Here is a 26,344-nt window from a genome sequence, read left to right on the forward strand (position 1 = left end):
CTGGGCCCTGGCCCAGCCATGGCTGGTCCTCAGTGGGAGACAACCCTGGGTCCCTAGACATCCAGCCAGGCCTGTTCCTCCACTGCAGCCTGGATAGAGGGACCAAGATGGCTCTTGGGGACTCCACCAGGGGACCCCAGTGTTCATGGTTCCAGCCAGACTACAAAGAAGGGTGCTGGAGCTGAGTTCATGCCGGGCTCCGGTGCCCACCCGGGCCCTGCCCTGGCTGCTAGTTTCGCCGGACAGGATGCCACATGGACACGGGCCTGCGCAGCGTGGCCAGCATCTGGTTCCAGTGCGTGGTGCCCATGCCACTGGCCGACGGCCCAATGATGACATGGCCCACGTTGTCCCCACGGCCATCACTGCTGCTCTCAGCTACCGTCACACGGAGAGACAGGTCCTGGGGAGGAAGTGACATGGGTGCTAGGACCAGGGGCAGTACCAGAGGTCCTGCATGGCCCCCAGGCCCCAGCGGGGTGCCAGGCACGGCCCCGTGAATCCTCACCTCTGACCTGTCTAACCTCACAGCCCAGATGCAAATGCTGGCCTCACCACTTCCTTGCTGCGTGACCTTGGGCAGTGACTTGGGCTCTTCCTACCTCAGTTTCCCCATCTGTAAAATGGTGATAATCATAGTTCCCACCTGTTCTGGGAACGAAATGAGTTAAAAGGTGTAAAGCACTTAGAACAGTGCCTGCACACAGTCAGAGCCTTATAGATGTCTGTTGTTAATCCTGAGATTATCGTATGTTGGACTCATAACAGGAAGGGAAAGAACTTGCTTGAGATCAAAGTGGTGAAGCTGAAACTGGAACCCAGCCTGACTTCTCTCCTTCCCCTCCCCCCTCCCCCTCCCCTTCCCCCACCTCCGGTCCCAAGAAGTGTCTCGCCCTAGGAGGCTGTGGTGTAGGAGTAGTGTCACTATGAACACCCAGGGAAGCAGGGGGCAGATGGGTGGCCTGTCCCATGAGGGTGGCAAGGCAGGACCCACCAGGGATGCTGAGATGTCTGCCTGGATTACGAACACCCAGAGTGTGGCAGAGTTCTGGGCTTTCAAATTCAGACCGGCTATCCTAAGAGGGGAGATTAGGGGGTTTCTGTATAGCCCCAGGGCCAAGGGACAAGTTTTGGCTCAAGGCACAAAAGGACTTTCTCACGTGGTCAGAAGGCCCAAGGATGGAAGGAGGGAGTGAGGGAAGGTGGTGAGCTCCCCATCCTCTGAGGCATGCAAGCCGGGCCACTTCTCTGGCCCAGGGCACATCCTCTGCAGTCCTCCCACCCTTGGCCTGTGATATCTGTGCTGGGAGGGGGTCTCCCTGGGGTACATCGCCTGCTGAAGGCCAGGGGGCATCTGGGGAGCTCCACAGGGCCTCTGTAGGCAGAACCTCGGGAGATTTAGGGCCAGAGCTCTGGGCGTTGGGTCAGTCCTGGCTCATCCCTAGTCCTTTGCACCAACTGTCTTCCCACAGATCTCAGCTTAGCTACTACCCCCACCTGCAGAGGCCTCCCCTGACTGCCAAGGTCTGGCATGCTCTTACTGGATGGGGATTGTCTGGAGATTTTCCTGCCTGTCCCTTGTGAGCGCCAAGGAAGCAATGCCCGTGTCCCCAGCACCCACCAGAGGGCTGGTACCTAGTAGGTGCTCAATACACGCTTCTCGACTAGAAAGGTGATGCCTTAAGGCAAACCATCACACCCTGCAGGAGCTCTGAGGAGATAGACTGGAGGGGATAGAGGGCCCCCCGCCCTGCGTCATCCCCCCTCACCTGGAGCACAATGGCTGGCACTGAGAAGATCATGGCTTCATTGAACACTGGGTTAGGGTCGTCCCTCTTCACAGCCGTCTTCTTTTTGCTCATTTTCCTCCCATCCTGCAGCAGGTACACCTTGACGAAGGGGTCTGTGGGCGGGGAGGGGGGTGGGGGTGAGAGCCGGTGCTATACTCACTTGGCATAGACCTGCCCGGTCACAGCGGCTCACTGGCCACTCTCGCCTGCAGTCCTGACATCAGTCCTTTATTGCCTTCCTATTTTACAGATGAGAAAACTGAAGCTCACGCACGAGTCAGAAGAGCAGGGCTTTGGACTCAGGCAGCCAGCCCCCCAGCCCGCATGAGTGCTCCCCTCACATGAGGCTCTGGGGAGCTCAGCAGACCTACCACTTTTCATTCTATAAATGGCCCAAATGCAGATGTCAGCCCCGAGTCACCCGGTGCCCGCTCAGTGGAGCCTGACTCAAGGACATGCAGCTCTGGAATAACGAGTCGCTGTCTGTTCATCACTTACTACCCACTGGGTGTCCTTGCTGCACCGGCCTGGACCCGGGTCTCCCAGGCTCCCAGTCAGCCTCCTGCAGCCCTCAGTTTTCAGTTAATCGGGGCTGAGGCTCCTGCAGACCTGACGCATCAGGTCCTGCCTGGCACCCACACCATCTCGGTGGCCCTGGTCCCCGTTTGGGATCTGGGATGCAGTCCAGCCTCTGGGAAACGCCTACCTTGTTTTCATACCAGTGCCCCAGCCTCCTGCTCTCAGACTCCCATCCCTCCCCCACAGGGACTCCCTGCCAGCCTCTGTGGTTCCCATGTTTCCCCAGCTAGATTAATCTTCCCACTGTGCATGGCTCCTGAGCCCAGCCAAAGCCAGGGATGGGGGGCCTGGCACTGTGCCCTACACCTGCTGATGCCTCCAGGTGTCCAGGGCTTAGCAGCTGGGCCACAGCTCCCACCTGCCCCACGAAGGAGCCAGGCAGCCAGGAGGGCCTCACCCGCTGTGGTCTTGTCGTTGGTCCAGATGAGATTCTTGGCTTTCACCACGACCACTGTAAGGCGCTCGGCCGTTGGGAGGTAGCTGAGGGACAGCAGGATCTCGCCCACAGCGTCGGCGGCCTGGAGGACAGGCGGGTGACTCAGAGGGCTTCTGCCCCTGGACTTGAGGGACCCAGGGAAAGGCAGCAGCTTCCTTCTCCACTGAGAAGTTGCTGCTCTTGGGGCCCCTTACACCAGGGCACCAGGCTGGTGGGATCGAGAAAGGGACCCCTCCCCCGCTCCACAGCACCATCCCTGCCTTGTACCGGGTATGGGTCCTGCCTGGGAAGGAAGGCCAGAGGTTGCCTGTCAAATGCAGCAACAAAATGCAGTTATGTTCCCTCATTCCAGACCAGAGACAACATTCTCTGGTAGTAGCACTTACAGGTCCAGGTGGACTGGAATTAGTAGATCATTTGCTTAAATAACAGTGATGCTCCCTAAGCACCGCTACATTCACGACGGTAAACTGCAGCTTGGCCTCTGTCTGAAATAACTCACTTGAGGGCCAGAGGAGTACTTCCTTAACAGAAGATCTACAGGAGTAGAGCTTCTAAAGGTTTGGTGGTAGGAGCAGTAGAAGGGCTGTAAACGGTGGTCAGGGTGCCTTTCATCTGCATGCAGTAAACTGAGTTTCCCTGAGTGTGGCTCAGCTCTTTCTCTAATCTCCTAAAGATGCTGGTGTTCAGGCTGCTGCGAGGACAGTGGCTTCCCTCCTCTAAAGTGTACACGTATGACGCCGTCCTCAGGCACAGGCAGGTGGGCGGACTTACCTTGTTCTGGTCCTGTAGGTAGAGCCAGCCGCCGAAGGGCTGCAGCGGGAGGTCAAGCACAGAAAGCTTCAGCTCCACCACCCCTGTGCTCACATTCCGCTCATCTTCATCGATGCCAAACACGGAAAACCGCAGGCTCTTCTCCTCCAGGGCTGCAGGGTCCAGGGGGATGGAGAACTTCTCGTCAAAGAAGATGGAGTAGGCGTTCCTCTGGATCTGCAGAGAGAAAGAGCGGTGGAAGGAGGTCCAAAGCTGGGGAGGAGGTGGCAGCCAGGTGCCTGCGAGGCCATGGTAGGGAGTGAGCACTGGATGGGGAGTCCGGAGACCCGGACTAGCATCCTGGTTCTGTTGTCCCCACACTGCGATGCCAATCCTTCCTTTGGTGGCTCAGCCCTGATGATATAAAAGCCCCCTGTCCTCTTCTCAGTGGTGGCCAATCTAGTGGCCTGGCATTCGAAGCTTCCACAAGCTGACCCCAACTAATTCCCATCCTCGGTGCCCATGGGTCCACAGAACCCTTGCAATGTGCCGGCTGAGCTGGCCATCTTTCTTGCACGTGTTCAAGTCCAGCCCTGGGCCAGGCATGCAGTGAGTAGGGATAACTGTCTGTGAAGTTGAGAGTCACTGATGTCCCATCCCACATGGGGCCTGGCCTGGGACTCTCTGAACGTTATGGGGTGGATGGGCCAATGGAGTGACGAGGCAAGGCTGGGCAGATTCTGTTTCTAAGCCTAGTCCTGCCTGGTGGGCGCCACTGGCCTCTTCCCAGGAAGCCATGGGCGGGCCCTCTGGGAAGGTGCACTTGTGGGCACTGATCCCCCTTCCGTGGGGGGCTGCTTTGGTCATTGCCTGGCGATATTTTAAGAGAGGAGATCTCATCCCTGGCAGCTCGCCTGATGCCGGGGGGCTGCCCAACCTGGGGGCAGCCACCCACTCACTGGGATTGGCTGGGCTGTGATGCTAAGAAGCCTGCATTCTTGGGAATAAATCTGTCGGCACCTCCAGGTGCCCTGAACCGCGCTCTTCGGTCACTGTCTGGGCTGGAGAAGCCTCTTCTTACCCTGCGCCCTGGGAGCTACATCCCCTACCCAATCACCTGCTTGAGAACCAAGGGCGACCCTTCCTTCATGGGATAAAGCCCACCTCCTGATCCTGACCCTGACATTCAGGCTTTTCACCATCTTTGTCCATAAATTCCTTCCTCTGGCCAAATTAGCCCCTTGACTGTCCCCTGCCCATAGGAGCGCAGGCCCCCTGATGATCCATTCTCTGTACGTTGCACTTTTTTTTTTTTTTTTTTGCGGTACGCGGGCCTCTCACAGCTGTGGCCTCTCCCGTTGCGGAGCACAGGCTCCGGACGCGCAGGCTCAGCGGCCATGGCCCACGGGCCCAGCCACTCCATGGCATGTGGGATCCTCCCAGACCGGGGCACGAACCCATGTCCCCTGCATTGGCAGGCGGACTCTCAACAACTGCGCCACCAGGGAAGCCCTGTACGTTGCACTTTATGAGCATGTGGAGACCCCTGGGGTGGAGTCCTGGAGCTCCTGCTCACTTGCTGGGGTTGTCATGGGCAAAGCACTTTCCTGAGCCTCAGTTTCCTCATCTGTAAGATGCCCTCAATCCATCCCCCATCACTGGGGCTAATGAGAGGGTCACAGATGTGTTGGGCTCTGTGAACCACGTTCTCAGCATACATCAGGCCGTGGTGGCTGCTGTCAACATGCTGCCTCAAGGGATGCGTCCAGAACCGCCCAGGTCCTCCAGGCAGCTGAGGGCACGGGCAGCGTGGATCTGGGCTCAACAGGAGCCCTTCATGGTCCTGACAGACGACAATCCATTGAGTGCTTACCAAGGACTGGGCTCAGGACTCTGAATTTCCTGAAGCACTATGATGCTGACTTGACATATGGGAAAACTGAGTCACAGAGTGCTTAAGTGACTCACCCAAGGTCATACTTCTAGGAAGTAGGGAACCAGGATTTGAACCCAGGCAGTCAGGCTCCAGGGTCCTGCTCTTAATCACCCACTGGACTGCCTCTCTGAAGCTGGCCTCCCCTTCTCGGCCCTACATACGCCCTGGTGGTTGGTTCTAGACCCTCCTAGAGTGAGGGCGGCAGGGTGGGGCAGGAAAGGAATGACAGTCTCCACCTCTGAGGAGCAGCCGATTTCAGCATAGGAAACAGGACTGGACACAGGTGGGTCTCTGAGGAGCCAGAGCCACTTGACCTCAGGATCCTCCTGCTCTGGTCAGAGCCCGTGCTGGGCTGACCTCGCACGTGGGTGCTGGGCAGCAGGGTGTCTCACGTAGACCCCTCTCTCTCTCAGCAAGGGGGGCGGATCATGGAGGGGTATCCTGGGGGGTGTGCTGGGTCCCTCTCCTTGCCCCTCCTGGCTTATTCTGCACCGTCCCCCCTGCTTTCGGCCCCAGGGGCTGACCTCCATGGGCTGCATCAACAGGCTCCCTAGGCCTCTGGCTTCCGGTGGGGTCAGCCAGTAGGGATCACTGGAGGGAAACCAGAGGTTGGAGGGAGGTCGGGGTGCTTATTCCTCCAGGTCCTTCTCTGCAGGATCGCTGCGAGCAGATGGCGTCTCTGGACCAAAGGGCACAGCGCCTATCGAGGTGGCCCTCTGCGCACACTGGTCTCTAGGTGACCTCGCGTTCCCCTCATCCCCTCAGGCCAGGGTACCACGCCATCCCTGAGGTCGCCCCACACACAGCATTATAACAGTCCTGTTATTAAGCTGTCCCCAAATTAGCCAACATGAGCTTGTCATCCCTTCCCTGCCAGGTCCCCAAGTTGACACAATTGACAAATGGACAATTACCACACACACTGCATTCGTGTGGCAGGACTGCTGAGAACTGCACACAATGGGAGCCTGCAGGTGGAGGCCCCAAACTCCCAGTTCTGTCTTCCCTAGAGCCAGCACCTTCCGCTCTGGGATCAGCATCCAAATCTTCTCTCTAGCGCCCTCCTCAGATTCTGCCTGGCCCTGCCCCCCTGCCTGCCTGGGCAGGACTCGTGAGAGCCTGGGGCACATGGCTGCCCCGCCCTCCCGGCCCCCACTTACCCGGGAAATGCCCACGATCTGCTCGTCCGGCAGCAGGCTGACGCGCATGAAGCAGGACTCGAAGCTGGCTTCCTCCCGCTCCAGGAGGTCCTTGCCCTGCAGCACAGCCACGTGGAGGGTGTGGGAGGCGGCATCGTAGTCCATGCTCACCTCCACTTGGCCCAGCGTGAAGTCCTGCCCGAAGGTGTTGCTCACGGAGGAGATGGAGTCCAGGGAGTCGGCCGACTGGGATTTTCGGAGGGTCCCGTAGGGGGCCAGGTCCAGCTCACGGCCCATCAGCTCCAGGGGTCCCAGCTCGCTGATGCTCTCAAAGGTGTCCTCAATGCTGAGGCTGCCTTTGCGACTGGGTGGCCCCCTACTGCTGGCCCGCTGGGCGTTCCAGGCAGGCACTCTCTGGGGGTGAGAAAAAGGGACATGGGAGCATCGAAAGGGCAATAGGCATGGTATCGAAGAGACAGCAAAGAGATACGGTAAGCCCTGTTCATGCAAGGCACCTCCAAGTTCCCCTTTCACAAAAACAGGGCATGCCTTCGTTAGGAAGGTCCTTCTTTATTGTTATTTCATGTCAGTTTTCTCTCCCCTAACCAGGAGGTAAGAGAGCTTTTTCTCAAAATGTTTATTTATATGGACTGAGTTTCATACATAAAGATGTTCACTGCAGTGATGTTTATACAAAGGAAAAGTAGTTAGCAATCTAAGTGTCCAGTAGAAGGGGAACGGGTAAGAAAACTAGAGTACAGATACTCAATACATGACAGAGCAGCCTCAAAGGAAGTTTACAAAAATGTCTACCACATGAGAAAGTTTTCATGTTGGATAACACTAACTCTAATATTCAAATTTTTCTTTTCTCTCAGTTGACCTTGGGATTTGAGAAAACAAAAACCTTTGTACAGTAAGCATCTCCCATGTTGGTACATAGTCTTCATTACCATAATTTTTAATGGTCCCCTTAATTTGCCATTGAGTGGATCGCCATAGTTTATTTTACTATTCCCCTACTGTTGGACATTTATATTGTTTTTAATGTTTCACAAATATAAACAATGCAGCATTGAATAGCTTTCCTTTTTTTTTGGCCATGCTGCGTGGCATGTGGGATCCTAGCTCCCTAACTAGGGAACGAACCCGTGCCCTCTGCAGTGGAAGTGCAGAGTCTTAACCACTGGACCTCCAGGTAAGTCCCTTGAATAGCTTTCTTAAAATCTTGACTTAGAGGACATAGTCCTTTTTTTTAAAAAATCTATTTTATTTATTTTTTATTTTTGACTGTGTTGGGTCTTTGTTGCTGCGCACGGGCTTTCTCTAGTTGCTGCGAGTGGGGGTTACTCTTCGTTGCGGTGTGCGGGCTTCTCATCGTGGTGGATTCTCTTGTTGTGGAGCATGGGCTTTAGGCATGTGGCTTCAGTCGTTGTGGCACATGGGCTCAGTAGTTGTGGCTCTCGGGCTCTAGAGCACAGGCAGTAGTTGTGGCGCATGGGCTTAGTTGTTCCACGGCACGTGGGATCTTCCCAGACTGGGGATCGAACCCGTGTCCCCTGCACTGGCAGGCGGATTCTTAACCACTGTGCCACTAGGGAAGTCCTGAGGACATAGTCCTTTTGAAAGCTTTTGATACATGTTTCCAAAATGCTCTTTGGAAAAGTTGTTCCAATTTACAGTCCCTCCAACTGAGCAAGAGATAATTCCTTCCAAAACCCCAAATGAGCGAGCATGTGGGACCTTTATCTGGTAACAGATTCTGGCTGTGCTCTCTGGAACTCTACATGATGTTAGAAAAATTCTCTGCCAGTGTTAAGTGATGAAGCATTTAGCAATATATAGAAAGCCCTAAAAATGTTTATACTCCCTGATACAGTAATTTCACATCTGGGCATTCATTCAAAGTATGTAATCCCAAATGAAGACAAAGTTTTACATGTAAACCACTTACTGCATTATTTATAGTGGCATTTAGTAAACCATGGCACATACATAAAAAAGAATCTTAGGCAGCCATTAAAATAATGTTTACAATCAACAATATGAGAAAGTACTTCCGTTTTAAGTGAGATGAAAAGGGTAGGGTATAAAATTCTATGTAGAGATGACACCCATTGTGTAAAAACTATGCATGGAAAAAAAGACTGGGGGGAGGGGCCTAGACTTAAAATATTGGAAAGACATAAATCAAAATGTGAATAGTTTGAAGACAATTTACAGTTGCTTGCCTCTGGGTGGTGACATTTGGGGAGGTTTTTCTTCTTATATTTTCCTGTATTTTTCACAGGATGGTGTTTTAAATTGAAAGCATTCATTCATTCGCCAAGTATTCATGGATTACCTAGCACTGGGCTATGTTGGAGATGCGGAGGAGGACAAGGGTCCCTGTTCGCAGGAGGAAATTAACCAGGAGGGAGTGAGGGGGGAGGGAGTGGGGGCCAGTCCTGAGAGTGGACAGTTGGGGCGTGGGGTGTACAGTCCAGTGTGCACCCATGAGAACAGAAGCCTCACCTTCTGCCGGGCCTCTGCGTAGTTCTCACCATACTTCTGCTGAAGGTACCTGTAGTCGTAGTTTGGGAACGGGGAGGGGCTGGGGAAGCTCCCTGATGTCCAGAGCTTCCACAGGCTCACAGCTGCAATTCCCAGCAGTGCCAGGGCCCCGGCAGCATAGACACCCACTTCCCAGTCAGGGGGGCTCTTGATGACTGCAAGACAAGAGCAGAGCAGTCTCTCCTTAATGGGCACTAGGACCCCTCAGTTGTTACACATTCCCACCCAGCAAGCCTGTAGTTCAGCACTGACTTGCTTATTCATTGAAAAAATATTTATTGAGTGTCTACTATGTCAGGTTCTGTGCTGGGTGCTGGGGATCCAGTGTTGAACAAGCTATACACCCTCTGATATCTGCTTTTAGCTCCTTGCCACAAAAACATACATTCCTATCAGGAGCGACACTTGGGTAGAGCAGATGAAGAGCTGTGAACAATGGTTAAATATTCCTTAGGCTTTAAACAGGTAGGTTTTTTTAAAAATTAATTTATTTTATTTTTGGCTGCACTGGGTCTTTGTTGCTGCACAGGGGCTTTTCTCTAGTTTAGGTGAGCAGGGGCTACTCTTCGTTGCAGTGCACAGGCTTCTCATTGTGGTGGCTTCTCTTGTTTTAGAGCGTGGGCTCTAGGCACGTGGGCTCAGTAGTTGTGGCACACGGGCTTAGTTGCTCCGCGGCATGTGGGATCTTCCCGGACCAGGGCTTGAACCCGTGTCCCCTGCATTGGCAAGCGGATTCTTAAACACTGTGCCACCAGGGAAGCCCCAGATGGGGTTTTTCTTGCCTCTTTGAGTTCTCTCTACCTTCAGAGGACTTCTGCTTCTAGATAATCAATGCAGCCTGTTGGGATCTGAGGAAAGTGGAAGGGAACTTGGGGGAGAAAAAGAAATGACCCCCTTTTTGCCTCAGACCTCATCTAAAACAATCCAATGTCCATCAACTGATGAATGGGAAAATAAAATGTAGTACATCCATACAATGGAATATTATTCAGCAATAAAAAGGAATGAAATGATACATGTTATAACATGGATGAACCTTGAAAACATCAAGCTAAGTGAAAGAAGCCAGTGCCCCAAGACCATACGTTGTATGATTCTATTTCTATGAAATGTCCAAAAGAGGCAAATCTATACAGACAGAAAGTAGATTAGTGATTGTCAGGGGCTGCCAGGGGTTGGGGAGAGTAGGGGGAAATGTGGAGTATGGGGTTTATTTTTGGGGTGATGAATATATTCTAAAAGTTGCTTGTGCTGATGGTTGCACAATATACTGAAGCCCACTGAACTGTACACTTTAAGTGAGTGAATTTATGGCATGTGAGTTTTATCTTGATAAAGCTGTTACCAAAAACCAAAAACCAAACAAACAAAAAACTCAGCCAGACGTGAGAGGTGGCTGTAGGCTGGGCAGGGCTTGGGGACAAATCCAGATGCTCAAATGCTTTCTGTCCACTGATGTTTTAATCACCTCACTTATCTGAGCCTCACTGTCCCCAAACAGTAATTCACTACCCCCTCAACTGTGCTGGGTAAGTCCTCACCTAGCTCAGAGCTTGGCCCACGGCAGAACCATAGATGTTAAGTCACTCTTCTGGGAAACCTGGCCCTGCATTCCCAAAAGAAGCCAATGGGACAGCAGGATTCGTGTTGCAGAAGCTCTCACTGTTGGCAAATACAATTCTCTAAACCGTCCTCAGTGTGGCCTCTATACTTGATTCAAATGGGGAAACTGAGACACACAAGAACTTGCCCAAGATCACAGAGCCAAGAAGGGGTGGCCCTGGGATCCCAACACTGGCAGCCAGACTCCAGAGCAAGCAGGGGTATAAACCACTGCCCCACCCAGCCTCCACCCAGCACGGTTCCTTAGCAGCAGGGCGGAGAGATGTGGGGAGGGTGTTTCAGGGGTGGAGATTTCTCATCACACAGCCACTGAGCACCTACTATGTGTGTGCATCCTGCGGAACAAGTCAGCCCCAGGCCCAGTCCCTGTCCTTAATAAGTGGCTCATAGTCTAGGGGGTGGGGTGGGCAGATAAATAGACAAAAGAGTGATGGGGGTCATGATGAGAACAGCCCAGGAGGGCTTCCCAAAGAGGGATGCCTAAGCTGGGGTATGCAGGAGTAGCACGAAGTGTGCCGGCCAAGGTGCCAGGCACCAGGCGTTTAGGGAAGGAAGAGGGGGGTGTGCAAAGCTCAGAGCGTTCAGAGCACCCAGTGAGAGAGAGCGAAGGGGGCATTTGGGGATGGAGGGGCCACTGCCACTGCTCCCGAAAGCCTGCGTGGGGAGGAATCATCCAGCAGTGGGAGGCCCCAGCCGGGCCCTGCTCTGCTGAGCCCAGCCAGCTCCAGCCAGAATCTACAATACTTGCTCACCCCAGAGAAGGGCAGGTCCCACCCTTCAGCCCTGGCATTCACGCAGCATTTAGCACCCTACGAGTTCCCTACCTCCACTTTCTAGAGGAGAACCGAAGCTGATAGCAGTTAAAGAACACATCTATTGGCTTGGCCAAAACGTTCGTTCGGGTTTTCAAACCCGAACGAACGTTTTGGCCAACCCAAAATTTATGGGCTCAAGGCCACAGGGGTGAGAAATGGAGAGTGTGGTGCAGGTGCCTTGGCTCCCTGAGGCCACCTCACCTCCCTGGCTCCAGTCTCCTCATCCAGAAAGAGGAGATGACACCAAAAACATCCCCATCCAGTGGTTCTACCCCGAAGGAATTGATTCTAAGGGAAAAATCCCAACAAGTTTTATGTCTGGAGTGAGTCATCGAGTCTGTATTTATAACAACAGAAATCTGGAAACATTCTGAAGGTCCGAGCAAGGGTGCCAGTGGTTCTGTCTCAGGAGGGGCTGTCACTGGGCTTTGAGAATGACAGTTGAGGTCATCAGGATGTCACTGTGGCAATGCAGAGAATCATTTCAGGCATTGTTAAGAGGAAAAAAAAAAACCAATTCCCAACATGGTATAAGCACATGATTTTGATGTAAAAATCACGCAGCGTATGGGCAAGGGCTGGGCGGACCAGGGAGGGATGGGAAGAGCCAGAGATGCGGATGGAGGGACAGTGAGCAAACCTGTTTACTCCTGACTTCTGTTGCGAGAATGTAATTTGTGGGATAAATAAAACCACAACAAAGAGCTACCGGGGGCCCAGGGCCAAGACCTGGCCAGGCTCTCAGGAAGTCCGGGGAGTCTGGAGAATAGGGGATGGGATGGGAACGTACCTGGTGCCTGGAGAGTGAAGTGCATGTGCGGGGGGCTCCCACCTAGACACACACACAGCCCCAGCCAGCTCACGGGGGCTTGGGTGCTGCCAGGGGGCGGGCCAGGGCCCGGGCACAGAGTCCACATAGGCGATGGGCACGGCAAAGTGGCAAAGCAGCACCAGGCTCCCCTGAGAGTGAGGATCCGGGGGCTGAGGGCCTGAAGCCAGCACCCTGGCTGGCATAAAAGGAGGGCAGGGCCAGGGACACGAAAGGAAAAACCCCAGCAAGCTGACATGAAATGATGACAGTTAATGCTCATTTATTTGCTCATTTATTTACTCATTTTATTGCGTACCAGCCTCTGGAAGGTATGAGAAGAATTCCCCAGGGAAGTGAGGTCTGCGCTGAGACCAGAAATGAGGAAGGAGGAATCTTAGTAATAATTGTTCCCTTACTATTTTCTATTCGCCAGGCTCTGTTCCAAACACTTCATGAATACCAGCCCACTGAGTCCTCAGAACCACCCTGTGAGGAAGGTTCTATTATTATCCCCATTTTACAGACGATGAAGCTGAGAGATAGAGGAGCTATTCGCTGCCAGACAATCTGGCTCCAGATCTGTGCTCAAAATCTCCACACCAGTCTCAAGGCCTTAGCCAGGTAGAGGCAGTAAGTACCCCAGGGGAAGGGAACAGCATGTGCAAAGGCCCGGAGGTCGGGGAGAGCTGTGTTCAAACTGTTGGGCACTTCACACATGCTCGCTCGTTGAACCTTCCCAGCAGTCCCTGAGGCAGGCTGCATTGTCCCCATTTTACAGATGAGTAAGTGGAGGCTCAGAGAGGTTTCATCACTTACTGATGGCCACGCCAGGGCCTGGACCAAGACCTGTGAGCCTGTAGGTGAAAAGTGAAAATTCCTGGCTGTGGGTTGGGAAAGGTGGTTCCCCCTTGTACGTCCTTCAGCTCAGCCCAGGGCTGGCTAGGGTCTGAGCTAGGGGAGGAGCTGGAGTGATGGGGAGCACCGGCCTGGGAGTCAGGAGACCTGGGTCCATGTCCTGACCCTGTTACTTACTTAGTCACTGTCCCTTTCCTTTGCTGAGCCTGCCTTCTCCCATCTGTAAATGGGGAGGGGAACATAAGGAGAAAAGATGGCGAGTGTACTTCAGTTCTGACACCATCCATCGTCAGCTGGAGTGTGTCTGGTGTCTTGAGGCCGGTCCCAAGCTCAGTGCCTGCAGGGGCACACACGAGGAGAAGGTGGGAGCTGCCATCCCTGGACTGGGCGACCTCTGAGTTTAATGTCCTGTGGATCTAACATCGACCTTCCTGGGTTTCCTCGCCTTTGGCTCCAGGAATGGCCCCAGGGGAGTGGATTCAGCGTGACAGGCTCGACCTTAGGGAGCAGCAGCACATGGACCTACTGGGGGATCCCCTCAAGTCCTTCCACCGGAGCAGAAAGACGAAGAGACCTCAGACTGGCCCCAACCCGGCATCCCCAAGGCTGTGTGATCTTGGGCAACTCACTGACAGTCCTTACCAGTAAAACAGGGCCGTTACTGGTGTCCCACTGACATCCCCCGCCCCAGGCCCAGTGGGAGGGTCCTGTGAGATGGCACGTTTGCCGTGGGGACTCACCGCTCAGGTGGTATTCTGCCACGTCCACGGCCATGACGTCCACCGCAGGGGCTGAGACTGGAAGGGAGAGGAGAGTCAGTAGAGGGGGCTTCAGAGGGTCATCAACCCCCCCACCATGGCCCAGGTGACCATCATCCAGCTCACACTCAGGTTGAGGGGGCCTGGGCAAAAGTAGTGTTTTTTTTTATTCTTTCATTTTTATTTTTTGGCCGTGCTGCGTGGCATGCAGGATCTTAGTTCTCCGACCAAGGATCGAACCTGAGCCCTCCGCAGTGGAAGTGCGGAGTCCTAACCACTGGACCATCAGGGAGGTCCCTAAAACAGCATTTTAAAAAAATGGTGTTTAAAGCTCTTTTCAAGCACTCTGAGATCTCATTTCAGGGTTGCCAAACGCAAAAACACAAGACACCCAGTGAAATGTGAATTTCTGATTCGTTTTTAGTAGAAGTATGTCCAAATATCGCATGGGACGTGCTTATACTAAAATATTATTCACTGTTTATCTGAAGCTCAAAAGTTGCTGGCATCCCGTATTTGTATTTGCTAAATCTGGCAACCCTGCTTCACTTCCGTCCTACCAACAACAGGCTGACCAGCAGCAACCCTGTTACTCCTTAGAGCGGCCCCTCAGGGTGTTCCCTAAGGCTGACTTCAAATGCTTTTGTTTAAATTGGACCCGAAATGCTGCATTTTTACAATATTTTATTATCAGTTCTTTCTCTGCTTGGGATGGTTTCCTCCCCACCCTCCCGTCCCAAGTTTTATGAACCACTGAAGGTTTGAGAGGTTTGAAGGTTTAAGTTGTTCTAGAAAGGTCTAGAAGCTCATACAAGCCATTACCTGCCCAGGCAACTGCTTATGGTTTTATTATTGTTGTTGCTAAGAAGTAAACTGGCTCCCAGACATGTTCTAAATGGAGCAGGAGGTTGAAAAAGGGAGGCTAGGATGAGTTGTATGGATCTCAGCTCAAGGGACACGGAGGACAGGATGGCCCCCACCCTAACCTCTGCGTTCCCTCGTGGTTCAGAGAGGTGGTTATAAACAGGTAAGACGGGGTACACGGGGCGGTGGCGGGGGAGACCTGCAGAGTGTCCGTCCACCCAAGGGCAACTGCTTCTCTGTTCCCGCGGGAACGCCAGTCCAGCCTGGCTGGATCTTCTGAAAAGCCAGATACCGGTATTTTTTAACGTGCAGTTTCTTAATTTTTAAATGTTGCAACCAACTCACAAAAAATGTAAACACCACTGGTTAGAGAGGAAAAGGGTCCTGGGTGGTGGCTGGCCCGTTTGCAACTCCTCGAAGGATTGTGTGGGCTCCCTTTGGGACTGGGGTCAAATCGGGGGGTGAGCATTTTCTAGAATCCTGGGGTTCTCCCCAGTTTGTAGCTCTGGAGTCAAGAAGCTGGGGTGCCTTGATCCAGACAGGGTTATCCAGCACATGTGAGAGTGCCGTAGGTCCCAGGACAGGAGGCCTCGACAAGCAGGGCGGAACAGGGCCCTGGGGCAAAGCCCTGCCAGGTGCACAGACAGCTCCTTGCTCCCAGCTCCCCTGATGATGCCCCCACTCCCACAGTGAGATGTGGGTTGTCATGGTGATGGGAAGGAGGCGCTAACCTGGACCGGCTTCACCCATGCCAATTCAAGTGGAAGCTCACTGCTGGGACCTGGGCTGGAGATCATGAAAAGGACCTTGCTAAGCACCCCTTACACCCAAGCCCTAAGCACTTTGCATGTATATTACCTCATATATTACCTACCTCTAAGAGCCCCTTGAGGTAGGTGCTATTACTATCTCTGGTTTGCAGATGAAAGTCATGAGGCAAGGAGGTAAAGTCATTGGTCCCAGGCTACACAGCTAAGAAACTGTTCAACCCAGGCCATGTGGTTCCACACTCCCTAACCCCTGTGCCTTACTGCAGTGGGGCATATGGTTTCAAAAGTTGCCTGAGAGGGGCTTCCCTGGTGGCGCAGTGGTTGGGAGTCCGCCTGGGAAGATCCCACATGCCGTGGAGCAGCTGGGCCCCTGAGCCATGGCCGCTGAGCCTGCACATCCGGAGCCTGTGCTCCACAACAGGAGAGGCCACAACAGTGAGAGGCCCGCATACCGCAAAAAAAAAAAAAAAAAGTTGCCTGAGAACCCGCAGGCCAAATTAGGCACTGTGTACAAGCCCAAGGTGGCCCTACTTTGTAGCAGAAGGGAGTCTGGATACACCAAAACACACATGTTAACATGAACACACATGTCCCAGTCTGCCTCTGCCTTGCTGGGAATCTGATCATGCCATCGGCTTTCTTTCCTGCTTCTCTGGCACAGGCTGACTTCCTGCACAGGGACAGCCCATGCCAGCAGCAGACTAGAGTGGTGGGTGGGCTGGGTACACCCCTGCGGCAAGTTCCTGTGGTTGGGGACAGAACCCCGTATCTGCTGTATCAGACCTCTGGCTGTCGAGGGGCCCCCTTCTCTCCAAGGCTGGTCCAGCTCAGACCCCAGACTCCCACACTGTCCATCTTTCCCCTTCCCCTCATGTGCCCTGGGAACGGGAGAAGCCAAAGCACATCTGCCTGAGAGGAGGGAAGAAAGAACTTGGAGGAGACGTCGAGGTTCCTGGGATGGGGCGGCAGCCTGAGCACAGCTCTGAACCCCAGATCTGCCCCCTCTGTAAAATGGGGCTTAGGATGGCCTTATCAGGGTGTCAGGAGGGAGGAATGAGAAGTGCAGTGTAGCTTTTTGGCAAATCTTAGCTGCTGTGCTCACTCGCCTGGCAGTGGTCCAAAAGGCCCCTGAACCCCTACTTTGAGCAGTGGAATTGTGTGGGCAGCACTGCCAGCCTACAGATGTGTTATATTTGTCTTAAAGTGAGTTACCAACATTTAAAAATTGGGAAATTTCCCATTAAAAAATGGATTTCTTAAAAAAAAAAAAAAGGGCTTCCCTGGTGGCGCAGTGGTTGAGAGTCCGCCTGCCGATGCAGGGGACACGGGTTCGTGCCCCGGTCCGGGAAGATCCCACGTGCTGTGGAGCGGCTGGGCCCGTGAGCCATGGCCGCTGGACCTGCACGTCCGGAGCCTGTGCTCCGCAACGGGAGAGGCCACAACAGTGAGAGGCCCGCGTACCGCAAAAAAAAAAAAAAAAAGGATCGATTTCCAGCTTCCCGTTAAAAGTAAGATTTGGGAACAGTGGGTCTGTATACCCTGCCCACCCCACCCCCCCACCAAATAGCCAGAGCTGGAGCTGAGTAGGCTCCGACCCTCAGACGGGGCATCTGCTCTTCCGGCCTGGCACCTCCTACCCTTCCATTCACTTCCAGAACCTGCTGGCCCCTGGAAGCATCTCTATTCATGAGCCTGGTAAGCAGGCTTTTGGATGAGCTAGGGGAGGTTCAGAAAGGTTAAGTGACTTGCCCAAAGCCGCACAGCCAGCAGCGGTAGAGCTGGGCCTGCCACCCCATCCAGCGCCTCTTCTATTAGTAGCCACAGCCCCTATGCAAAGGACTTCACATACGTCTTCTCCATGGCCTCGCCCAAGACCCCTAGGGGGCAAATCCTGTTATTATCCCCACTCCACAGAGGAGGAAAGTGAATTTGCCCAGGGTCACCCAGCCAGTAAGTGGAGAGCTGAGACCAAGCCAGGTCTGGCTCTGCAGCAAGCGCCCTTCTTAGTGGCTTTACTTACTATCCCTGAGATCCCCTGACTCCACCTCACCCAGTACTGACAACCTCAGCAGACTCCCACTGGCAGCCTGGAGGTTTGCCAGGTAGAGGGGCTGCAGCTTCAGCTTGGAGCAGGATGCTGACAAGGCACATCCGAGGCCAGGGCAGCCTCTGACCAGAGCTTCCCTGCGTTTCTGACACACGGGAAATGGGGCACAGCAGGGGTCGGTCAGAGCTGCCCCCAAACCTTCATCTGAGCCCCTTCCTGGCACCCTTCCTCACCCCATCTATTCATTCTGGCCCCAAACCCCCAAACCCTAAATTGCATGGCGCTTGCTCATTGAAAACAGCTCTGGGTTCAAATGCTGGCTTAACCATACCTACCCAGCAATACGTACCTATTGCTGTAAGAATTAGACATAATTCATGCTAAATGCCTAGTGTAGTGCCTGGCTCGTAGTGTGAACAGGATATAGACCTGATGACTGAATGGATAAATGGATCCCCCTTTTACAGATTAGGAAGCCAGGGATGGAGTCACTCGGCATGTGAGTAGCAACACTGGGATTGACTCCAGGGTACAATGGATCTGGGCCTGGGCTCTTGGCCACCATGCCACCTCCTGACCAGGCCTTTCGGGGGTGGAGATGGGTGGGAAGAAGTGCCACGGGCCTTACTGGAATCTGACCACAGTCGAGGCCTCCTCCTGGGCTTATCAAGAAATGGCTTTCCAGGAATTGGGTGCCTCTGTGGGGGAGAGGGTCCCCACGTCTCTGCTCCCCCCACCCCATTTCCTTGCTTAGTGTCCCCATGTCACATCTCTGGCTAGCAAGGTTTTGGCTCCCCCTACCCTCACCCGAGGCCAGCAGGTAATGGGAAGGATCAGGGGGTGGTACAGAGGAGCCCTCGACCTTCCAGGCTGGGAGCCTCTTTAGGAGCTTTAGCTTTGAGATCCTTTTCAAGTGCTCCCACTTTCTGGAATAACCACATCCTGCTACCATCCCCCCCAAAGCCCACAAAAACCACAGTACAGACTGGCGAGGATGGTGGTAGCTGGCATCAACTGGGCACCTACTATGTGCTGAGCACTGTACCAAGGACTTGCCAGGTGTTATTTCGGCAAATCCTCCCTGCTGCCCTCTGAGGGCACTGATACTCTTCCCATTGTACTGGTAAGAAAACTGAGGTGCAGGAAAACACTTGCCCATAGTCACCAGAGCTGACAAGAGGCAGAGTCCAAGGTTGAACCCCAGGCTGGGAGCCCCCTCTCTCCCAAGCTGTTTGGAAAGGCTTCAGATTGCAGGGTGGGGAGGCCAGGGGCTTGGGTCTTGACCCTTCTCCAGACTGGCTGTGTTAATTTGGGTGAGTCTCCTGCCCTCTCTGAGCCTCAGTTTCCCCATTTCTAGTAGGATGCATAGCTCCTGCCGCTCTCCAAACCTGTCACCCACCCCCTGGCTCAGGGAAGAGGCTAACATTCCAGGGTGCAGGTTTCGCAGGCTCTTTGTGGGGAAGGGTGGCCTCACTGGCTGAGGAGGGGGCACTCAGTCCCTCTGCAGCCCGTGAAAGAGGGGTCACTAGGAGGGCGTGCTCAGGGCTCTTCCACCCACAGGCCTGGCTCCAGGTCCCCATGTTTGGACCCAGTTCCCCCTTCTTCAGCCCAAATCTACAGCCGCAAGGCCCTGAGACGGGCAAGCTTCCTCTCCCAAAGAGCAGTGGCATCAGAGGTTGGCAGGGAGACCCTGGAAAGCTCCCCCCCATGCTGGTGACACCAGACAGAGGCTGAGGATCCTCTTGGCCTCCCAGGGCTTCCTGGCAATGGGGTGCGACATGGGGCATTTCCTGAAAACCCAGCACCCATGCTGCGGTAACCCCCAGGATACATGGGGACCGGAGTATGGGGGGCTGACCCGGGAGCCGGGAAGAGGGTGTGAGGCGGGCCCGGGAAAGTGGGGACAATCAGGGCGCTGTGTGTGTGAGGGGCGTGCGTGCAGCGCGGGCGCCGGGGAGGCGTGTAAATGGCCGGGTGAGCCGCGTGTGTGCACACGCGGGGCGGACGTGCACACGCGGGGCGGGCGTGCGGGGCACGATGCGATGCGCAGTGCATGGAGTGGCCGGGCCGGGGAAGGGCGCCCGGCGTGCGCTGTGCCGGGCTTGCGTGTGCAAGTGCGGCGCGGGTGTGCAGACGAGAGGGGAGCTTGGAGCCCGGGGGTCCCCGGCGCTGGGAGGGGGCACTGCGTGCATCTGCGCGAAGGGCGCGTACTCACCCCGGCTCCGCGGAGGGGGCTCCGCGGAGGGGCCGCCGCTCCAGCTCCGGCTCCGGCTTGGACTCCGGCTTGGGCTCCGGCTCCCGGCCGGCCTCCCGCAGCGCGCACGCACCGGCGCCAAGCCCGGCCGTCGCCGGCGGAGCCACGCCTGCAGTGTCTCCCCGCGGCCGCCTGGGAGGAGCGCGGCGCGGGCCGGGGGCTCGGCCGGGCCGGGGCGGCAGTCGCGAGCTGCGCCGCAGTCCGGGCACGCTCCCAGGAGCCTGCCGCGCGCTCCCTCGCGCTCGCCCGCCCGCTCCCTCTTTAAAGTGACAAACCCGAGCGCTCTCGCCGCTCCCGGGAGTTGCGCGGCGCTTCCGGGGTCTAAGCCGAAGATCCCCAAGCGCTCCCCGGATCCCAGGGGGTCGTCCGAGGCAGAAGCCAGCCCCTCACTCCCTGGCCCAGGATGAGTGGGGATGGGGGGTGGAAACGTGCTCCCCGCGAGCTTCGAGAGGCTGGCGGAGCACTGGGCACGGAGTCAGCAGGCCCGGGTTCTAGCCCCAGCTGCCGCACCCCGGGTTATCCTGTTCCCCTGCTAGGCCTCAGTTTCTTTTTCTGTAAAACGGGCTGGATACTGTGCACCTCCTAGGAACCGATCAGGAAACAGGAGGCGGGAGGTTTCCCCTTCTCTGAATGGTAGGCCAACATCATCCCAGCTAATCCTCTCAATGACTTAATGGTGTCAGTGGTCACTCCGGTTTTTTTTTTACAGGAGGAAACAGGTTCAGAGAGGTGAAATGACCTTCCCAAGGTCACAGAGCCAAGGGTCAGAGCCAAGACTTGAACCTAGGTCTATGTGACTTTAAAGCCCATACTCTTAACCACTTAGGGGTCGTGCTTTCCCTCAAAAGGAATGAATGAATCATTCAGGAGATATATTTATGATGCCCCCGCTGGATGCTAGGCACAGTGCCAGGTGTGGGCGATCTTCCATCTTCCGGGAACAGGGGGACAAGTCCCTCCCTGCCTGCGCAGTCTGGCAGGGAGGCACACACGCATTAAGAGGGGCTGGGGTGTGCGGGGGAAGGTGCCACGTGCTGTGGGCTCAGTTACCAGGAGAGCAGGCTTGGTGGGTACCTGGAGGGGCTTCTGAGGGGATCTATAGGATCTGGGGTGGGGTGGGAAGAGGGGAGAGGATCTCAGGTAGGGAGCAAGTGTGCTAAGGCAGCAGTGGTTTCTGGATCATCTACCCTCTGGGATTTCGGGGCTGAAAGCAACCTGTGGGCACTGCCCTCTCAGTAGGAGCTGGGTCTGTGCTGGCCTTGTTGGCGGGAGGGGGCATCCTTGGTCTAGAAAGCAGGACCCTGGGGAGCCAAGGATTCAGTTTCACTCTCATCCACAGGGGACACCCTTTTTTCAGTTCATTTTATGGATTCCGAAGAAAAAGGAGAGAAAGGGCATTAATTATGCCCCTTGGAAGGGGGAGGGGCTGGGCACTGGGCCATGGGCTCTCATTGCCATTTCTCATTTAACTTAATCTTCATAGCCAGCCACGTGCAGTTTGGAATGACCGAGCCCATTTTCCACATGAGGACACTGAGGCATGAAGGGTTCCTGGTTCAGGAGGGAGCGCTGAATTAGACGCACCATCAGCACATAAAATGGCACACTGATACTGGCTTCTGTTGGAGCAGTAAAAGGTGAGGTTGATCAACAATAAAAAACCAAATAATCCAATTGAAAAATGGGTGGAAGACTTTAATAGACATTTCTCCGAAGAAGACATACAGATGGCCAGTAGACACATGAAGAGATGCTCAACACCACTAATTATTAAAGAAATGCAAGTCAGAACTACAATGAGGTACCAGCTCACACGAGTCAGAATGGCCATCATTAAAAAGTCTACAAATAACAAATGCTGGAGAGGGTGTGGAGAAAAGGGAACCTTCCTACACCGTTGGTGGGAATGTAAGTTGGTGCAGCCACTATAGAGAACAGTATGGAAATTCCTCGGAAAACTAAAAATAGAACTACCATATGATCCAGCAATCCCACTCCTGAGCATATACCCTGACAAAACTATAACTCAAAAAGATATGGGGCTTCCCTGGTGGCGCAGAGGTTGAGAGTCCGCCTGCAGATGCAGGGGACACGGGTTCGTGCCCCGGTCCGGGAGGATCCCACATGCCGTGGAGCGGCTAGGCCCGTGAGCCATGGCCGCTGAGCCTGCGCGTCCGGAGCCTGCGCTCCGCAAGGGGAGAGGCCACAGCAGTGAGAGGCCCGCGTAACGCAAAAAAAAAAAAAAAAAAAAGATACATGTACCCCTATGTTCATAGCAGCACTATTTACAATAGCCAAGACATGGAAATAACCTAAATGTCCATCAACAGATGAATGGATAAAGAAGATGTGGTACATATATACAATGGAATACTACTCAGCGATGGAATACTACTCAGCTATAAAAAAAAATGAAATAATGCTATTTGCAGCAACATGGATTCAACTAGAGATTATCATTTTAAGTGAAATAAGTCAGAAAGAGAAAGACAAATACCATGTGATATCACTTATATGTATAATCTGAAATATGGCACAAATGAATCTATCTTAAAAACAGAAACAGACTCACAGACATAGAGAACAGGCTTGTGGTTCCCAAGGGGGAGGGAGGGAGAGAGAAGGAGGGACTGGGAGTTTGGGGTTAGTAGATGCAAAGTATTACATTTAGAATGGATAAAAAACAAGGTCCTACTGTAAGCACAGGGAACTATATCCAAGCTCTTGGGATAAACCATAATAGAAAAGAATATAAAAAAATGTATATATGTGTATAACTGAGTCACTTTGCTGTGCAGCAGAAATTAGCACAACATTGTAAATCAGCTATACTTCAATTAGGAAAGAAGAAAAAAAAGAAAGGTGAAGTTGAGGCTGTTCTGCTTCTGGTGTCAGCCCAGTGGGCTGATGTGGGAACTGGAGTCTGGAGTGAGCTTGAAAGGATATCTTGCCAATTTCATGTAATAACCCTTCAGTGACCAGAAAAGCATATGTATGTGTGCCAAACACAGGAATTACAAGTGCTTATCCACAGGAGAGTATGTAAATGCCTGGCGGTCACAATGGCACACCGCGCAACAAAGAGGAGAAAAGAGCTACCACCACCTGCAACAGGTGGATGAATCTTGCTTGTAAAGTTGAATGAAAGAAACCGGCCACAAAAGACCACATGGTGTAGGATTCCATTTATAGAAAGTTCAAAAAGCAGGCAGAGGGGCTTCCCTGGTGGCGCAGTGGTTGGGAGTCTGCCTGCCGATGCAGGGGACACGGGTTCGTGCCCCAGTCCGGGAGGATCCCACATGCCGCGGAGCGGCTGGGCCCGTGAGCCATGGCCACTGAGCCTGCGCGTCCAGAGCCTGTGCTCCGCAACGGGAGAGGCCACGACAGTGAGAGGCCCGCGTACTGCAAAAAAAAAAAAAAAAAAAAGCAGGCAGAACTACTCTCTGCTGTTAAAAGTCATCATGGCGGTTACCATGGGGGTGGTGACTGCGAGGGGCCTGAGGGGGATTCTGGGATGCTGCTCATGTTCTGGTTTTGATCCCAGTGCTGGGTCCCCCCCCCAGCCCTCCCCCCAGCTCTGTTTTGTGTGTGCGTGTGCTTGAAAATTTGCAGCACTGCACACTCATGATTTGTATACTTTTCTACATGTGCGATACACTTCAATACCACTTACAGAAACACACAAAAACCTTGTGTGGCTGCCCACTGCACTGGAAAAAAGCCAAACTCCTTTCTGTGGTTTACAAGGGCCTGCTGGCCTCTCTGACATGCCATGCCGTCCTCACCCACCAGTCTCCTGCCTGTCAGCCTTCTGGTGTTCCCCACACCTGCCAAGCTGTTTTCCTCCTCAGGGATTCTCACTTGCTGGTCTCTGCCTGGAAGGTGCTTTCCCTGTTCTTGCCAAGACCACTCCCTTCACCCTCTGCACATCACCCTAAAGAAGTCACCTCTTCAGAGAGACCCTCCTGACCATCCCACCTAGAGTCCTCCACCCACAGCATGCTGTTTGTTCCCTACAGAACACTAGCCATAATCTGCAATTATTTTATTTGTTTACAGTTCATTTTCTGCCTCTGCCAGGAGACTAATAATCACAAACACACGGCACACTTACTGTGTGCCAAGTGATCTTCAAACATCGTATTCAGACATTGAATCTTCACCCCAACTCCATGGGGGGATACTCTTCTTAGCCCTATTTTACTGTTGAGGCAATTGGGGCTCAGAGAGGTTATATAAGTTGCTCATGGTCACACAGCTGGAAAGTAGCAGAGCCAAAGTTTGAACCCAGGCAGCCTGGTTCCAGAGTCCTTTCTTTAAACTCTACACTTTGACAGATCTGGGTTTTTTTGTTTTCCCTGTAGTATATCTGGGACAGTATGTGGCACACAGTAGGTACTCAATAAATGTTGGGGGAATAAATGAGTGAATGAAGTGCTAAAGAGAGGTGGGGGGGAAGCTTGGATCCCAGAGTGGGTGTTGAGGGGAGGGATTGTGCAATGGTGTCTGGAGTCCCAGGAGTAAGGTAACCAGGGAACCGACAGCAGATGGAGGTTCCCAGACAGCTGGAATTAGCTGCAAGCTGTAGTCAGGGCCAAGGCCTTGCCTGGACCTGGGCCTGGGCACATCTTCCCAAGTGGAGCGCACCTTCAGCCTCCCCTATAGACCCTACAAGACACATAGCCATTCACAGAGGGGGCTCTGCCTAAGGGCATACAACCTGTCTAGGGTCCCTTGAAAGATGGAAGCCCCCCAGAAGGCGATGTTACTTATCAAGTGCCCAGGGCTGTGGTGGCCCTGGAGAGAGTGACACGAATCTTGTGAAACACCTGCCTCTGGCCAGAAACTTTCTGGACCTTGGAACCTCCCCAGGGATAGGAAGATCCTATGTGACTTACTTGGAGTCTAAGGTGTGGCTACAGTGCTGGTTGGTGAAGGCCACAGCCTGTGTCATCATCTCCCTTGAACTTGTCATGAAGTTCCCACACCCTGGTAGCTGGAGCCAGCGCATCACCGGTTCCCCACCATCTTCTGCACCAGCCTGTCCTGGTGGGGCTGTCACGGCTGTGAGCCTGCTCAATCCATCTCCCAGCGGGGCCCCTCTTCATTCTTCATCAGCCTCTGGGACAATTGCGACCAGTTCCTGAAGAGCAGGGCGCCTTAGGTGAGGCATCGTCCTGAGGTCTGGCCCAAAGGATGCTCCACCCCTGCGGCTGCTGGGTGTGAAGTCAGCCCAGCTACAGATCATGAAACTAAGGCCCAGAGAAAGGAAGGACCAGCCAAGGCTGCACAGGGGGAGTTCTGGAGTCAGGACAAGAACGTGGGCCCCAAGGCCAATGCTCCAGCAGCAGCTCCACATTGCCAGGGCCCTGGCCGGGAGCTTGTCCGCTCTGTATCTTGGAACCTGGGCCACCTGTGGGCCCAACTCTTTTGTGTTCGGAGAGGCTCAGCCTAATTCCCATGGGCATGAGCTCTGAGGTCAGGACGTGAAGTTGAATTTCCATCCCTGACAAGTGGTTTCACTTCTCTGAGCTCAATGTCCTCATCAGTAAAATGGGGCTGAAGTTCCTCTCACCTTTCAAGCTTGGAGGAGCATTAAAGGAGCTGGTGCCCGGTGTAGAGCAAGGCCTCGGTGAATGGGAGCTGCCGCTCTCATCCGCTCTTTCCTGAGCTCTCCGTTCAGGTTTTCCCAGCCCTGCCCTCAGCCTGCCTCTTTGTGATGATGCTTTTCTCCAACCTTGAGCTCTCTGGCCTCCCTCTGGCCTCTTCAATGCCCTTCCTCCCACTCCCACCTCACAGAGATCCAGAGCCCTCCTTGCCAGCTAGGGGGGCAGGAACCGCTGGACACTTCTGTATTCAGTTTTTTTCTGGTCACCTACAGGAAGGAAATTCATAAAGATCAGAACACTAGACACAAAGGGATGCTAGCAGTGAAGCCACAACTGCTGGGATCTGTCAGACATGTTTCAAACCCTCTTTCTATTCATTCTCTCATTTGATCCTGCCAGGCTGGTGCTACTCTTCTTTTGCTGATGAGGAACCCAAGCCCAAGAGAGCTGAAATCACTGGCCATGTGGAGCCCACGAGCCCTGGCCCCAAATCCTGAGCCCCCTCTCTCCAAGAAGCCCTTTATGTTCCCTTTGCTCCCAGTTGGGGCTCCCATCAACCCATCACCTGAAGGTACCCAGCTTGCCTGATCCCACATGCCTCCCTCATCTATGCCAGGGTAAGGAAGTGGCCCCTTGAGCAACTGCCACCAACACAGCTCCTTGGAGAGTTGCCCGCTGGGACGCAGAGAGCATGAGACAAGGGGCCGGGACCCAGGACGGGTGAGTGTTGATGAGCGCAGCCCAAGGGAGGC

The 26,344-nt window shown here is 54.0% G+C and overlaps 1 protein-coding gene across 1 annotated transcript; it reads right to left on the reverse strand.

The window, feature by feature from the left end:
* Positions 1-229: 229 nt before the first annotated feature.
* Positions 230-20,016, reverse strand: SYT12 (synaptotagmin 12). The gene is made up of 8 exons (XM_060104853.1): positions 19,945-20,016; positions 14,031-14,087; positions 9,148-9,341; positions 6,655-7,047; positions 3,580-3,795; positions 2,767-2,887; positions 1,770-1,903; positions 230-403 (listed from the first exon to the last, which is right to left on the reverse strand). The coding sequence occupies exons 2-8, from the start codon at positions 14,062-14,064 to the stop codon at positions 230-232; spliced, it is 1,266 nt and encodes a 421-aa protein (XP_059960836.1). The 5' UTR covers positions 14,065-14,087; positions 19,945-20,016.
* Between the last annotated feature and the right edge of the window lie 6,328 nt (positions 20,017-26,344).

The sequence above is a fragment of the Mesoplodon densirostris genome, chromosome 7, assembly GCF_025265405.1.
Source record: "Mesoplodon densirostris isolate mMesDen1 chromosome 7, mMesDen1 primary haplotype, whole genome shotgun sequence".
Lineage (NCBI taxonomy): Eukaryota > Metazoa > Chordata > Mammalia > Artiodactyla > Ziphiidae > Mesoplodon > Mesoplodon densirostris.